This window comes from Haemorhous mexicanus, chromosome Z (genome assembly GCF_027477595.1).
Source record: "Haemorhous mexicanus isolate bHaeMex1 chromosome Z, bHaeMex1.pri, whole genome shotgun sequence".
NCBI lineage: Eukaryota > Metazoa > Chordata > Aves > Passeriformes > Fringillidae > Haemorhous > Haemorhous mexicanus.
This window is the reverse complement of record NC_082381.1, coordinates 82,504,067-82,520,043: the sequence shown is the minus strand read 5'-3', so window position 1 is coordinate 82,520,043 and position 15,977 is coordinate 82,504,067. Positions and strand designations below refer to the sequence as shown.

At 43.4% G+C, this 15,977-nt stretch overlaps 1 protein-coding gene across 15 annotated transcripts in view; it reads left to right on the top strand.

Annotated features, from left to right (window-relative positions):
• Positions 1–15,977, top strand: part of CELF4 (CUGBP Elav-like family member 4) — a 696,270-nt gene that overhangs the window by 666,589 nt on the left and 13,704 nt on the right. For all 15 annotated transcript variants that reach the window (XM_059873977.1, XM_059873972.1, XM_059873975.1 and 12 more), the window contains one exon: positions 4,113–4,279. In XM_059873977.1, coding sequence (XP_059729960.1) covers positions 4,113–4,240 — 128 coding nt within the window. In that variant the 3' untranslated portion in view covers positions 4,241–4,279. The remainder of the gene's footprint in view (positions 1–4,112; positions 4,280–15,977) is intronic.

Below are 15,977 nucleotides of genomic sequence, written 5' to 3'. Positions count from 1 at the left end.
TCACAAAATGCTGTCCTCCTACCAACTGTCTTTGGACCAGAACATATATTTCTCTGATTATTAATTAACTGCTGCACAGAAAGAGCTTCAAGCTTTTTAACCTCTCCCTTTCTCTTTTGTCCTTCAAGCATGGAGATGACAAGGCAGGGGTGGTGTTCAAAACACAGAGAACTGTAATACTGCCTTCATATTTTGAGCCCATGGGCTCAAATACTAAAGCCATTTAGGAACTGAGTATTTAAGTTATTTTCCCAGTGCATATATTCTATTCCTAGTCATACATGTTCAAATCTGTCATAGTACTATGAATCCTGCTGACACAGATGAGGAGAAACAAAGATTGTTGGCTGCCAATAACGCATGTAACAACACAAAAAAGTCAAATCTGCCAGTAGGCATTTGACCTGAGAAGAGAAAGGAGTATGCTGTTGTTAGCCCAACATGCCTGTCTCCCTGCCTGTCCCTTAACCACTGTAAAGTCTCAAATCTCAGGATAAACCATAGCTTTCCTTCTCTTTGGAGTTCATCCAAATACTTTCCACAATATGAAACACAGCTACATATAAATAATAGGAAAGGGAGAGACTTGGATGCACCAGCAAGCTCTGAGCATATCAAGGCCCCTGAAAACCAAAACAGTGAGATGAAGCTAGAGTAATTAGCTCTCTGTCCCTAGAATATGATCACAAAGAAAATACACAGTTATTGGCATTTGCCCATCTCTTTCCGCAGGTTTAGAATCCCAGTTCCTCTACCCTCAGCATCCAGCCAGAGGAGATTTTTATATTGCATCAGCGAATACCAGAACAACTAAGGGGAAAGGAATCTGGTCCAAATCTGTAGGCAACTAATACCAGAATCAGAGTACAACTCCCAGCTTCATTATCTGGTCTAAATGAAATATAGTGAGCAAATGCACTTCTGATCTCTCTTATTAGTCCCATTTGTTAAAATGCTGTATTATTTACAGCTTTGCACAGAACAAGGAAGTGGGCTAAGAATTCCATCTCAAAAGCAAAGTGATGATAAAAACTGGTATAGCTTTGTGAGCTTATCTCACAGCAAGGATCTTGCAGAGGCACAACTATATTAGCACCCTAGCACAAGAGCTTATTATCCCTCAAAGGTCTAGTCTTGGCAAAAGTAGAGAAATAATAATCTTTTGTCATAGTGGGCAGCATTTTTGGAGGGGTTTGATTCAGCAATTAACATCACTTTTGCGAGTGACCCACCCAGGCATTTAGACAGCTAACATTTTACCTTGAGATGTCACTCCTAACTTGTGGAACCAGGTAGATCCCGCAACAGAGGTTCCTTGATTTAAGCTGGGTGCCTTCCTTCACTGCAGCCAGCACTGCTCCCCAAACAGTGATTCATTTGAGCCCAGCTAAGGGTGTCCTGATAAAAGAGAGAAATCCTGCCCTACCCTCCACTGACTGCATTGGCAGGACCTCCAGTGAGTACTGTAGGGTCCTAAAGTGTCTTCTTCACAAAAGGATGGATGCTCAGGCCAGGCACAATCTATATGTGCTCATGTAGGCAGGAGGAGGGACATCCCAAAAGGACCTGCAGCAAGAGTAGAAATCAAAGTTCCCAGGCAAGGTATGTTCTCCAAAGGCATGAGCTAAACAACCAAGCAGCTCCAGCCAACTCAACTTTGATATTGGATTTCTGTGTGTATATCAGTAAAGTAAACATACCTGGCACTTCTCCCTAGCACTGGCGACAGCTGGCACAAAATGGCCTACACCCAAATTATTAAATTCTCTCAATTTCCTGAACATCACGGACACATCCGAGTTAACCACTGAACACAGCCTGTTTTCTGTGCTAAAACTCACACTTTGTCCAGAAATTGTTTGATGTTAAACATTAGACAAAAAGAACCTCAGCACTACAGATTATTAGGTTCCAGTTTCTCTGAACTTCCCTGGAACAGCTTTAGTCTACTGTTTTAGATGTAACTAATATGTGTTGGCCAGGAATATCAACAAACCAGATGTGATTTTTAAAAAGAAATGGGTTTCTTTACATGCTATATTCAAGGATATGATACCTTATAACATATAGACAACATATTTAAGATTGAAGCTCAAGTATGGCATCCCCAAGGGAGTTTCCAGAAGTATTTTGAGTCTGAATGGACTTGGGTGAAACCAGGAAGTATTTTGTTTATTCCATTGCTGAGTGAATCATAGGACTTTGTTGATAGATTATTCAAGTAGTCAAATGCAAACTGGTAACATCACCCAACATTTACTGCCTAAAAAGTGAGGGCAGGATCCATTGCTATTGAGTAAAACCACAGCTCATTACTCACTACAGCCCTCCAGTTTTCTTTGGTGATTGCTGTGTGGCTTGGGAGTGCTTTTTGTCTGTTCATCTTCAGAGCTGCAGTGTTGGTACCTCCTCATCCAGGAGGTTGGCAGGAAAACTGTGAGGACAGCCAGTTTACTGGGAGCCTTGGCTTCAAGAGGAGAGGACAAAGAAGGTTCCCTATTTATTCCATTGCCCCATTTTTAAAACTATGTATGCCATACTCAGCAAACCTGTTGTCTCACTTTGAGAGACTAAGACCATGAGTTTCATGGCCTGTCATGAAGTTACCTTATTAGCCAAGGTCAGGAAGCACAGCTCAATGCAGGGGTGAGCCGTGCCTTTGCATGCACAGCTCTGTGTCTTTTTCAGATGCAAGACACCCTCTGTCACCTGTGAGACTCACTTCCAAGGAGGAATTAGACCAGGCAGGAGGGGCTGCAGAATGAATCCACAGCACAGCCCAAGGCTGTAAGCCAGGCCTGGTTCTGCTGTCAGGAGCAGGTGTATACCTGGCAGCAAATGCTCAGCATTAGCTTTTTGAGGGGCTTGCAAAAACTGTCTCTTCATTTCAGCCTATCTGTTGAGCAACACCAGGCTCCTAGGATTGATTCATGCTGCCAGAGCCTTGCAGGGGTGGGTAAACAGATGGCTTTGTCTGGAGAGCAGGTTGGTCCAGGCTAGTCTCACCCAAGGTTTGTGCTCAGAAATGTTGTTGGCACACAGGGACCTTTCTGGCAAGAGCAGCAGAGGCAATGCTTGTACAATGTGATGGCCCCCTGCCTCACTGATATCTCAGAGCCGCGGTCTCTCCAGCTACAGCCATAAACAGCATGGGGAAATGAGGCCTTTTTTTGGATCTAACATGAGGAAAAAAAAAATTAAAAAACAAAAACAGACAGGGAAAAAAAGGGAAACTACACCAAAAGCTCTCCTCAGAGCTGAATGCTTTAGAATGCATTAGCTGAATGCATGCTGTGTGGTTGACCTATACAACTGAAGCAAATGAAGACAAAGAATGTCTTAGGTGACCCATACATACAATATTCAGTCACTATAGGTGTTTCTAGTGCTGGATGTGGTCCATGGTTGATTGGGAGATTTGCTGGCAAAATTTGAAATTCCATAGGAAAACCATGTTATGAAAGCACTTGTGTTCATCTCTCAACTGCTGAGTAACATGGAGTTTGCAGAAATTGCCAGTGATTAAAGCTCTTCATATTGCTTGGCTGGCCAGCAATCAAACCATTCATGCTGATTAATACAATAATGAGGAATTTATTAAATTCATATTTTACTTATATTGCCATAATAAGGAAGTAGCAGTAGGTGTGTCAGGTTGCCCTCATCATTAGTATTGGAAGGCAAAGAAAAGGTTATGATGGCAAGTTAAGGAAGGTTTAGAGGTTTACCCAAGTCCCAGTGGAGGGAGATAGATGAAGAGAGAGTGCCTTGAGACCATGCATTACATCTGCTGACTGCCAGCTCAAAGGTGACCCAAATCTTGTGGCACCAACATTTGGATCCCTGTGCCCCACACAGTCTAGTGTTCAGACTAGCACTCAGACCACAGGCACTGTGTCCTGGGACACTGATCTGTAACAACCCCTCCTATCCTTTGTCCCACATTGGCAACCATCCTGTCCTCACTCTCCTGCCCACCCTCCTTCCTGCTCACTTCCCCCCTCTTGGTGCCTTCACCCCTTCCCCATGTTCATTCTCAGTGGTCGTTGCATGTACTTGCCTTGGCACCCTTCAGCTCGTTAAGTCCCACGCCTTGCCTCGTGTTTTGACAGGTTTTGTGAGTTTTGACAATCCTGCCAGTGCCCAAGCTGCTATCCAGGCCATGAATGGATTCCAGATTGGCATGAAGAGGCTGAAGGTGCAGCTGAAGAGGCCAAAGGATGCTAATCGTCCCTACTGAAGGGTTGTGGGAACCACTGGATACAAAGCACTAGCACAGGTAACTGCATGGGGAAGGGGGCGTCAACTACACCTGTAGCGTCTCTCTGTGTTGTAGACCCTCAAGGAGATTCAGCTCTGTGACTCTCTATTTTCTGCCTTTTTGACTCTGGCTAGAGCCACTCTGCTCAGACACGCACCCGCGCATAAACTAGGAACTGTTTGTGTGTGTGTCTCTTTAGAAAAAGAGGTGGAAGGATGCTTAACAAGGGATAAGACAACTTCCTCATCCCAGGGGCATCCTGCACCTCTAGAAAGTGTTTCTGGTCACGAGAGGAGAGTCAGCAGCTGTCCTGATTCCCCCTGCTCAGTGAAAGAGAGCATTTCTGGTGCTTGAAGACAATCTGCAATTAAGAGGTGGGACTGGGCTGTGGTTTAATCCCAGGTGCCTGGACTGGGACAGTGTCTGTCTCAATAGCTCTGTGTTGCAAACGTTTCAAAGCATTCTTCATTCTCCATGCGGTACAGTCTGTATCCAATTCCATCTCAGCATAATAACTTAATGTAAATATGTCTCCCTGACAAGCAAATAACCCCTGATTTACTTCGTCACAAACCCAAGAAATTAATAGAAGGATCCATGTTCACTTCTTGGTCAGTTGTTTCAAACTCCTGTGTGTAGATAAAACACAACTAAAGCCAAGGGAGTTTAGCTGGAGTAAGGACCTGGGGTCTCATTTTTTAGACTCATGTGCCATGTATTGCTGGAAAGAAGCCAGCTGGATGTTTCAAGGGAACTTCTAATACATGTAACAACACCAAAAATATCAGAAGCCACAGCTTGTTTCATTGGAATCTAAACATATCACCAATAACAAAAATGAAGATGTTTCCAAAAACAGAAATATTTTCCAGCACTGGCTGGCTCTTTCATTAGGTAATTCTTTGAGAAATAGAAATATAAACCCCTATGTGTTTGTTTACAGAGACAGGAAGTCCTTCTGTTGTTAAAACTGTTCCACACCAGAGATTCCCCAATAAACTCAGCACCTAGGGAGGCCCTAAGCAATTTGTACTCCTGAATTAGTGATAAAGAGATTGGTTAGGTGACCTTCCTATGCCATTTTAGCTGTAATGTCTAAGATTCTGTGATTTTTATTCAGGCCTCTTTTGATTTATCTAAGATAGGCAGGAAATCCTTATCTTCAACTTTCCCAAAGAAAAACTGAGTGTTTTAATTTTTCACTGGGGTCCCAAATATCTTTGAAAAACATATTTTTCCAGTCTTCAGAGCAGTATCCTTTCCAGTGAGAATTAAGGAATGGGATCAAAATGTCTTTGAAAGAGGTGCTGCACTGAAGACAGCATAAAGGAGGTTTCTTAACCTTCCAATAAACATATTAGGTGCATGTGCAGGAAACAGCCTCCACAGTTTAGAACCTCCTTTATATGTGACTATAGGAGGATAACCATCCCTGCATTTTCCCCCTTCAAAAACCTCTTTTCTTTTCCTTGCTTATGAAAAGGCCTCTTGGAAGCTTGAAACCAAAACATGTTGCCATATCCAAATGCTTTTTGCTTCATCACACTGGCTTTTTTTCTGCAGGCTTTGCTGGGGGAGAGCGGGGGGTGCATGCGTGCGACTGTGTTAAAGCAGGGGCTGCCTTTGTCAGGGAGGCTTTCTGTGACACCTGCAAAGGGATCCAGGGACACAAAGGTCTCCCTAGGTAGGCACCAGGCTTTATGTCTCAGCCTAGCTGTGCTGGCTGAGGATATGCTTGTTTCTCATGGTGGTGTCAGAAGATGCAGGGCTGTGGATATCCGTGTTGTTCAAGATTCACCAGTATGAGCCTACGGTGGTTTTTATCATCATGGCTCACCATGAAGTGCTCTGAGGTCTCAGCTTGTTTCCTACAAAATGTTACTCACTAGTAGGACAAAGCTTTGTTGCTTGGGTATTGTTTTGCTCCCCAAAAAAATTTAAATTATATGAAAAGGAATCAGCAGGTAAAAGAGTAATATAATTCCATATGTATATCTTAAGCATTTTTTTCCTTTCTTTTGCTTCCACTAAGGAGAACAGTCTTGAAGAGTGGCCTCTAGGTAGGAAGTCCTTTAGCCTTTCTAGGCTTTGACCTTGGCTTTAGTACTCTGCTGTCCAGAAAAAGCAGTTTTACCACCAGATCACTTCCACCCTTGGCTTAGAGAGCCTTGTTTAGAGACCCTATCAAAATGTATCTCAGAGGTCCTTGTTCTCTTACATACTCACACCTCATTGAGCCTGTTGCAGGAGCTGTACCCAACTTTTAGCAGAAAGGAATTCCTCAGGAAAAAAAAGTTTTATACATGTATTTTTCCACCTGAAAGAAGGAATTGCCTGAGTGTATGTGGTCCCAGGAGGACACTGCAGGAACATTGCCCAGGGGAGGATTTGGGTGAGCACAGGGGGAGCCATGCTGCAATAGACTGGAGAGGACACCTGGGGACAGCCAGGTCACCCAGAAGGTCACATGGGCTTAAACCCCGGTCTTTCTTCAGCTCATCTGCCTCCCAGGGATTGGGAACATTGATGCCAGCACTCTAGAACAGGCAGGATTCTCAGTCAGGAAGGCTCCAGGTCAGCTTTCCCACCAGGGCTGGGCAATAGTGGACAGCAGAGGGCTGAGCCCCCAGGAATAAGCCTGACTCAGAGACAGGTCAGCTGTTCTTGGCTAAGCACAGTATTATTGTACCTCCACTGCTGGTTTGATTTGCAACTTCCTTTAACTGATAGAAAGATAATAACTCCACTGTGTTTTTTATCTTTACTTTGGATGCAGCTCTTCAGGGTCTTTAATTCCAATTTTAAGCATGTGTGTAACAGTATTGACACCAGAGTAATTACTCATGAGCTTCAAGAGGATGCTCAAGAAACTTCTTAATTGGGATTTTTCCAAGGAAGGGCTTTTTTCTATTGAATTGCTTTCAAAAAATAAGAAGTTGCCAATGACAACAACAACAAAAAAAACAGCACCCAGTTTGATATAATCCACCAGAGTGGTTTTTTTTCCTAACTGAGAAAGAAAGGGCCTCGCTAAATTTTAATTCTGGATGCACTTTTTAAAAAACAAAACTTATAAATCTCCCTTTTGGAACACAAGAAGTTGAGGTCACAGTGATTTGAAGTACTTTGTTTTCTTTGCAAGTGGTCTAAACTTGCTGTCAAACACTGAAAGGGTTTCTGTGATGCAGCAGATAAGGCCAAAGCTGCAGCAAGCAAAGCCCTGAAGAATTTAGATGGCAAAATGGCTGCTCCTGTTCTTTTTCTTCTTTATAATTAAAGAGATGGCTGTAGGGGTAAAAAAGGAGGGGAGGAATGATGGGCTGGGAGAAAGCAAAAGAGAGGAGGATCATTTGAGGCAACTCTGCCAAAATCAGCATATTCTATTGCCAATCCCCCCTCAGGACTAGGGAGCGAGGACTCTGAGACACTCCATGTGTCTTTCGGATAGAAAATGCTCAAAATAATTAAGAAAAAACCAACCTGAAACCCACATCTCCCTGAGGTGGCCTGTGCTAGGAGCCCTGTGCTGTGAGGAGCTGCAGGTGCAGCCCGCAGTGCCTGGGGCTGTGCGTGAGCCCCGAGCCCCTCCAGGACAGGCAGGCACGGGGGGACAGCCCTGCCCAAAAACTGCACGGCTCACAGCCCCACCAGAGCTCAGGGCAGAGCACAGAGCAGCCCAGGAGCACCCAGATGAGAGATCAATGAAAGGCACAGCACACAGCAGCCCTGAAAATCCTGCCCCTTCCCCTTTGTGGCTTCATTGCAGCAGCTGGTCACTGGCAAAGTGATGTTTTCCACCTCAGACAGACACTCTGCTGCTGAAGTTTTATTTTAAGCTAAAGATTCAGAGACATTTGGGTGAGACTAACCCAGAGCACTGGCATGAAACTGAGTGAGACAAAGTGAGTGCGAGCGAGATAAACTGAGTGAGGCAAAAGGGAAACAGAAAAGTGGAAAAAAAAAATAGAAATAAGATCAACAGCAGGATTTTTTTTTTAGCTGTGCTCCAGAGTAGCAAAACAGTGACAAAACATTAAATGGATACACTGCCCAGGCAACCTGCTTCTATAAAACACCAGGGGAAATAACATAGGCCAAAGCTCAAATACAAAAAAAAGAAAAGATTTTCAGGTCCTTCTTCCCTGCTTTTTGAACATGGACTGATATCTGGTTTATTGTAAAACGTGTGAAATACATGGTTTTGCAGCTGTCTGGAATAGGTGGTACTTTTACTCTGAGAATGTTTGAGGGTTTTTTTTGTTGGGTGGTTTTTTGGGGGTTTGTTTTGGTTTGGGTTTCTTTTGGGTTTTTTGGGTTTTGGTTTTTTGTTTTTTAATTGGAGTGTATATTTTACCAAACTGGAAAACTTTACATTTTTCTCTTTTTGATCCCTAATAAGAGAAAAAAATAAAAGCAACCCAAACTTCTTTTAAAGTAAGATTATACTATCAGCCAAAAATTAAAGAAAAAAATCAAAATTCCAAATTGACATAAACAAAGATACGTGAGACAAAAACTTCTGTCTTCTCTTGCCATTTCAGGTGGCTTCAATGCAAAGTCTAGTGAAAGTGTGTTTTTTACTGAAATTTTTGTTGCTTATGCCTCCCAGATAGCTTTCTATTACCTCTAGTGAGAGGCTATTCTGCAGCTGCATTGATCTCACTGTTTTCTATTAGGCTATTCATCTTGAGATTCATTCCAAATACCCTTTTTCAAGATAAAATCCCATTTCTTGTAGTTATGCCTCCTACAATCATGCTAACCAGCTTCTCTTCCACCTGCACAGATTATTGTTGTTTCCCTCTTTTAGTCATCACTTAGATCGTTTAGGACTTGCTTACATTATGGAAATTTGCACTAGTATAATTGCATCAAAACAGTACTCCAGCACAAGCTTTAATATGAGTGAATAAAGAGAGAAAAAAAATCAGCACAGCCTAATTTTGGAAAGTCTGTTCAGGTACTGGAAAAACATCACCTCAGCCAATATTTTTTTCTGTTCTTTGGATTACTTTTGTTTTTCATTTTCACTGACACCTGTGATTAAATTAAGCATCGCTCACTGTGTTTACAACCTAAACTTTGTGCTGTTGTGCTTGTACTGAGAGAATGGAAGTGAATTTTAGTGGGGGAGGCTAAACCAGGACCCCTGAAGGTGTTCACAAGGCTGACAAAGAAAACCTTTTTTTCTGTCTGATCATTTTTAACCTTTCTGCCCATTTAAATTACTAATAACTTTATTATGGCAAAATTCTCATGTCTATTCTAGAAACCACAGTTTCGACACCAGAGCATGCAAAATCCCATTTGCTAATTATTTTATTCTAAGATTGGCACACAATACAATGCACTGATGGAAAACGACAATAATTAATTACTGCATTTACTCCAAAATTAAAATCACTAATTACTGCTCTGAGACTGAATTCCATTCAGCAATATTTGGAACTTGTTCTTCCTCAAAGCAGGGCAGCTTTTCAGGAGTATTGCTGTGTTTGCATCTAAATGAGTCCATATAGGTCACTAACAGATCTGCACTATTTGTCATGGGAGTGATAGAGCAGCACAAGGCAATACCACAACACTTTCTCTCAGTTTGAAGGAGGAATTCTTCATTTAAAGTCCCCCCCTTCCCCCCCCCCTTTTTTTTTTTTTTTATTTTTTATGTTAGATAATGTAAATACTTCAGAATTAAATAATAGATATTAAAGCAGCCTCCTACTTCTCACCTCACTGTGATACTCTTGGCCCTGGTGGTCTGAAGTAAACTTCTGGATAATTGTGAGAACTTTTGCCAAAGACTCAGCCAGCAGAGAGCTTTCTGAGTTTTTCCTCATACATACAACACTGTGAAAAGACCAGGAGCTTGTTATGGTGGTGCCCTCTTCAAAGGCTTCCAACAGCAAAACCCCCAAAGCTCCAGGGTTGACTGGAGGGTGGTAATTTCATATTCAGCCACTTGACCAAGATTATTGTGGGAGCTCATACGGACAATGTCACACAGATTACCTAAGTCAGATTTTAGAGCCTTTCTGGGCTCAGTGTAAGCTTCAATTGCATCAATTAATGGGCAGCTGCAGTAACCTGGAAACAGCAGCTTTGAAGGAACACTTCTACCGTGTTCATTCACACACAGATCTGCTGGGCCACTGCATGAGGGACTGCAACTTGAAGGAAAAACAGAAAAGATAAGAAAAGGAAAGAGTAGGCGTTTGAAACAGCAGTGATTTGAAATGAGAGCCAAAGAGATGGAAAAACACAGGAGACATCCATAGCCAAATTTTTTGTTCAAGCAGCAGCAGCAGCAAACACTGACAGAATGAATCCTCTGCTAAATAAAATATGTACAAAACGAATGAGAGAAGGCAAAGGCCCACAATGAAAGAGGATTGTGAAAATATAGGATGAGTCCTAGAAAACAAGCACAGTAATTTTTCTACAGGACCATCTGATAAGTTACAAGTCAGCAAAATCCATTGATACTGGGACATTGATAGAGAGACCAGTACTCACTAGGGAGCAAATAGGAAATGGGCATGTTATCAATTTGCAAATGCTGCTCAGGGAGAGAGCAAAGAAAGGTCTAGAATTTCAGAGATGTTCTTCTCAAATGGCCCCATATTTGAAGGCAGATAGAGCTGTCTCTGGTGTCTTCAGCACCATTAATTTGGTTTTTTGCCCAGGTAAAGACAATATGAACAGTAGGCAGGGCACAACCCTCTACGTCTAAGAAGAAGGTTAAAACCTTCTTCCAGGGAAACTGGAAATTCACCATTAAATCCGAGTTATGAGTTAGCCCCAACATGTACACAGGACTCAGGTCACTTGTGCAGCATTGATCAGTAAGCTGAAAATGATATGATCTTTTTGTCACTGACCTTTGAGAGCTACTGCAGAACCATGAATTGAAGCTCCGTGGGATAGTGTTTGGCACTTGCACTGTAGAGATAAAGGAAAGGGAGGCTAAAAAACTCCATGAAATTTACTCTGCAGGGGAAAACTGCTACAGGAGTTGGCAAGAATCTTAATAAGGGGTTGCAGAGCACTCCATCAATGTGAGCACCTTAAATTGATGTCCTTATGGTTTGGAAGGCATATACAATCAGCTGCACTAGAACACTGTTTCTCGTTCCCACGGTTATACCCAGTGATATATCAAATGCAATAATTGCATATTTGAATAATTCATAGGTACGGTAACTTTGGCCAGATACAAGTGAATATCAAAACTCTGGTCTCTGAAGTGTTTGATTCAGCTGTAGCAGAGAATTGAAGGTTTACGGTACAAGCCTTGCTTCTCAGGTGTCTTTCATCCAGCCCTGTGACTGCAGTTAGGAAAAAAAAAAAAAAAAAAAAGAGTTTTTATTTCAAACGGTTCATTTTTCCACTTAGCTGAGCTTCATCCAACCTTTTTGAAATATTGGGTAGAAGGCTGAGCTGGAGGGGAAAGGAGAACAGCAGTCAAGTCATTTCCCAAGCAAGGAGCAGAGTAAATGAAAACTCAGTGCTCTGTCTGGAAAAGTACTAACCACAGCCATGATGGGGCTAAGTTCTCGGGCAGCGTCAATCACCAGCTCCTCTGAAGCCAGTGAAGTGACACTGATTTATGGCAGCCAAGGATTCAGGCCCACTATTACTTATTTAACTCTAAATGTTCTCCTGGCAGAGATGTTTCAATTATATGCAATTCAGAGGGAGATGCAATGTCACCATTCTGGCTGCTCTGGTCTTCTTCGAGCAGATACACTAGGGAATGACCATGCCCACCTCCAAATATCACCATGGCTCATTTTAAAAGTGCCTTTTTAGGAAAATGACTTGCAAACAGAGGAAAACCTCTTGTACCCATGGAAAGCTGCAGCTCCACACTCTAGTAATCCTCTTTAGAAAGCAGATTTCTTCCATTTATTGGAAGATACATTCTTCCTCCCCAGATCTTCACATATCCCTTTTTCCTGTGTAAAACAGATACAGCAGCTGGGCTGCCTGAAGCATCTATTCTATGCAGAGCAATAACACTCTAAAATCCTCACAGTGACAAGATGCCTACCTTTGAAATTTCTGGCTCTGTGATGCCCAGTTCTTGATGCCAAAGATATCTTTTGGTTGATTTGGATGTGCTGTAGACCACGGTTGTCATGGTAGACCCTCAAAAGCAGGTTGTTCCAAAAGAAAATAGGTTTTCACTACCTTGATTTCTAAGGATTTGGAAACAATTGGGCCATCAAATCCATGGGCTGTTCAGTCAGCTACAAATTTGTCTTTGTTGGATAAGATTCTTTATTTTTCTCTACTTTTCTCTACTCTCTTGAAGCATCTCCACTCATGAGCAGAGGTTGCATCCCATTTGCTGTGATGTATGACAAGTGAATGCTTTCCATGCTCATTATTTTCCTCGGTGCAGTCTCCTTGCATGGTGCATATTTCTCCATCATGGCAGATTGGACACTGGGAAAGGAAACCAGACAGGCAGCCCAAAGCCAGCTGTAGGAAACTGGGCTCCTACATGTCAGTTTTAAGAGATTTGGGGCTTTCAGAAGGGTGTTTATTTGTGGGGTTTCTGTCTTCTGTTCAGGTTACAAGAGCATTGTTTAGTACAGACCATACAGACCTTGTTGCACAAAATCCCAACAGGAATTCCTACAGGCCTTGTTCCCATTACCCATGAAGACCAGTGTAATGCAATTTAGAGAAAGTGTACAGATCCTCATCAGGAGTAAAGGAATAGCTCACACCTGGAGAAGTATTCCTGCACCTAAACCTGAATGGAGGAATTCATGTCCTTTGATAGCTTTGTTGAAGAGCATGTAACGAGCTGTTAGTAATTAGGAAAGGCACACAGACTGGCACCATGGTTATCTCTGGGGTGTTTTCTCTTTCAGCACAGACCCACTTTTTGACAGCCTGACTTCTGGTGCTCACCAGAGATTCCTGGAAGTAACCCCAGGATACCACTTAGGATTAAAATGCAAATAATTTCTTTCTTCAGAAATGCTCTAGAATAAATGAGTTGTCCTGAGGTTCACAGGTGTCTGAAGGAGTGCTGGGCCTGTCCTTCATCTGGGGAAAGAAAGTAGGCTTTAAAGGAGTGATGATGATTTGTGCCAGCTAAAGACTTGCTGTGGGATTTGGCCACTTACACTCGGGGAGCAGAAATCTTCTGCTTTTTCTCTTCTAATCTTTCGAATTGCCTCTGTAATTTTTTCCCCAAGTTGTGTGTGCTCAGTGTGTTCTGTCGATGTGAGAAGTGGTAATGTCACTCTGCTAGGAGTTTTATGGTTCACAGAAGGCAGGATTTGTGTTGAGATAGACAGATAGATGGATATCTGGTGCCTGCACACAATGTATTACAGAGATTGACCCAAAATTTTCAACACTAAAATCCCAAACAATAGACTGAGGGAATCTCTGTCTGGGAGATTTCAGATGGATTTTATAACTTCTTTTTTTCTGATTAATACAAGTCTTTAAAAGCATATCATCCCTGTCCCTTTGCCCAAATATTTGGAGAAGATCAGAGTAAAGAAGGATCAATAGCAAGTAAGTAGACTACATTTTGTCAGGTGTCAACGTAAAGGAGGTCAGACATGCCATACTGAGGAGGGAAGGGAAGGATACACAGTTAGGGAAGTCTGGTGCGCATTCCAATAAGGAACATCCATCGTGACAAAGGAGGAGGTGAATCCTGTTGCCCATGCAGATGGTGAACCCAGGGAAGGGGACAGTGATGCTCATGTCCCCCTGACCAGCCAGGCTCAGGGCCACCCTGAGATCTGGGCTGCCCCTGCACATGAGAGGGAGGTGGAAAGGAGCAGCAGTGCTGGCTGAAGGGAGCAGTAGGGACACCACCCTACACATGAGAGGGAGGTGGAAAGGAGCAGCAGTGCTGGCTGAAGGGAGCAGTAGGGACACCACCCTGCACATGAGAGGGAGGTGGAAAGGAGCAGCAGTGCTGGCTGAAGGGAGCAGTAGGGACACCATCCAGCCAAGCTGCCTGCAGAGCCTGGAGCTGCCTCCTAATGAAGGCGAGCGGCTGGTCACAACTGGAGGCGAGCTGTTCCCCATTTGTTTGTGCTCCTCAGAGTGGCAGGGATCCGCTCTCCATCAGAATAATCCAATTGAACAAAATGATTCATATTAGCAGGCACATCTGTCTGAGGCCAAAGCAGAACCCTGGTGTTAGTTTAATAAATGGCGTTCATTAAACTCAGCTGAAAATATAATCTGGAGAGACTGATGGGGTGAACAGAGCAAAGAATAAGCAAAAGGAGTTAGCAATTATCAGATGTCATTTGTTCTACTGGTACCATGGAATTGGAGCTTGTTTGCTGAAATCTTAATTTCATTTTGCTGAGGCAGAATCCATCAGAGAAGCTTATGCTGCAGCTATGATTCCTGTTTGTCAGCCCTTGGTAGGGAATGTGGCATTTTTCTTTCCTCTTTTTCTACCAGACAAAGCTCTGAAGGAGCACAGATCCCAGCAGAGAGCACAAGGACAGGAAAGACTGAGGGAGCAACCTTTCCTTTGCCATGAGAAGACTTCTGAGTAAAGTTCCCTCTGCTGCAATGGAGAGAACATGGGCAGTGCTCTGGGACAGGAACTTTGGGTATTTCCAATGCAGCAGAAGCCATAAATCTTCCCAGCTCCTCTGCCATTTCCCCTCCATACCACGATGGTGTATAAACACTTCTCACTTGATTTTACACTCTATAGGGTAGGGGCCAGTGTTTCCACCGGCAAATGCTTCCCTCTTTTCAGACTATACAAAGGCTGGGTTCCTCTTGGTTCTTCAGCTCAGGGAAACTCCTACAGCTGTGCACTGGTGGCTCTCCAAGGCAGCACAGGGGAAGAGGCACAGGCATCGAGGTGTTGGAGGCAGCCCACATATCCAGAGCTTAGCCCTGATGGTCTGGGGCTGCCTCCTTCAGGGCCAGCTCTCACCCAGCTCCAGCTCAGCCAGCTCAGTTATCTGGCATTAACATTCCTGGCCATAAGTCTCCACACAAAACACTGAGTCCAAAGGGAGTGCTCTAAAGAGGGAGAACTGCCTTTCCCAATTTCTGCTGAGCAGAGGAGAGCTTCTTGGGGCTGACTTACAGAATGGTCAGCATTTGAAGATTGGCTGGACAACCTGTTTCTTGCAAGTTGCTTTGGTTTCGTTTAGTTTTAACTTGTCCCTACGGGTATTCAAATGGTTCTTGGTGTGCTCCAGGGGAAGGCAAAAAGGATTTTATATTTATAGACTTGCCAGAGCTATCAAGTCCTAGCCAGTTGGAAAAAATCAAAAGAATAATGGAGAGGAAGGGAAAGCTTGACCTCATGAGCTTTCAGCGTTGATTAGTTTGTTGGTGTCAGGAACCTTTTCTTGTTCAGGCCAGACTAACTGTGAAATAACTTTTTCCCCCTACTCCTTAATCTGTCTCCTGTATTCCCAAGGGGAAGGACGAGCCAATACCTGCCTTCCTGGAGCTCTCCTTCAGAGGAAGCAAGTGCACAACTTGCACAGCAGCAGCGAGGGGCTAGTGGGTTTGGGTTCTTTACAGGATTCATCTTCTCAGTGTGCCCTTTGCAAGAGGCTGAACAGTTTCCCCCAAAACTATGTAAGAATCAGCTGCCAACACAAGCTGCTCTGGAGGTGGTCAGAGGTTTTTCTCACCCTGGTGAGCACAGAAGAGGGAGGGAGAGTTACAGAGATGGGCAGCATCTTTCTGATGT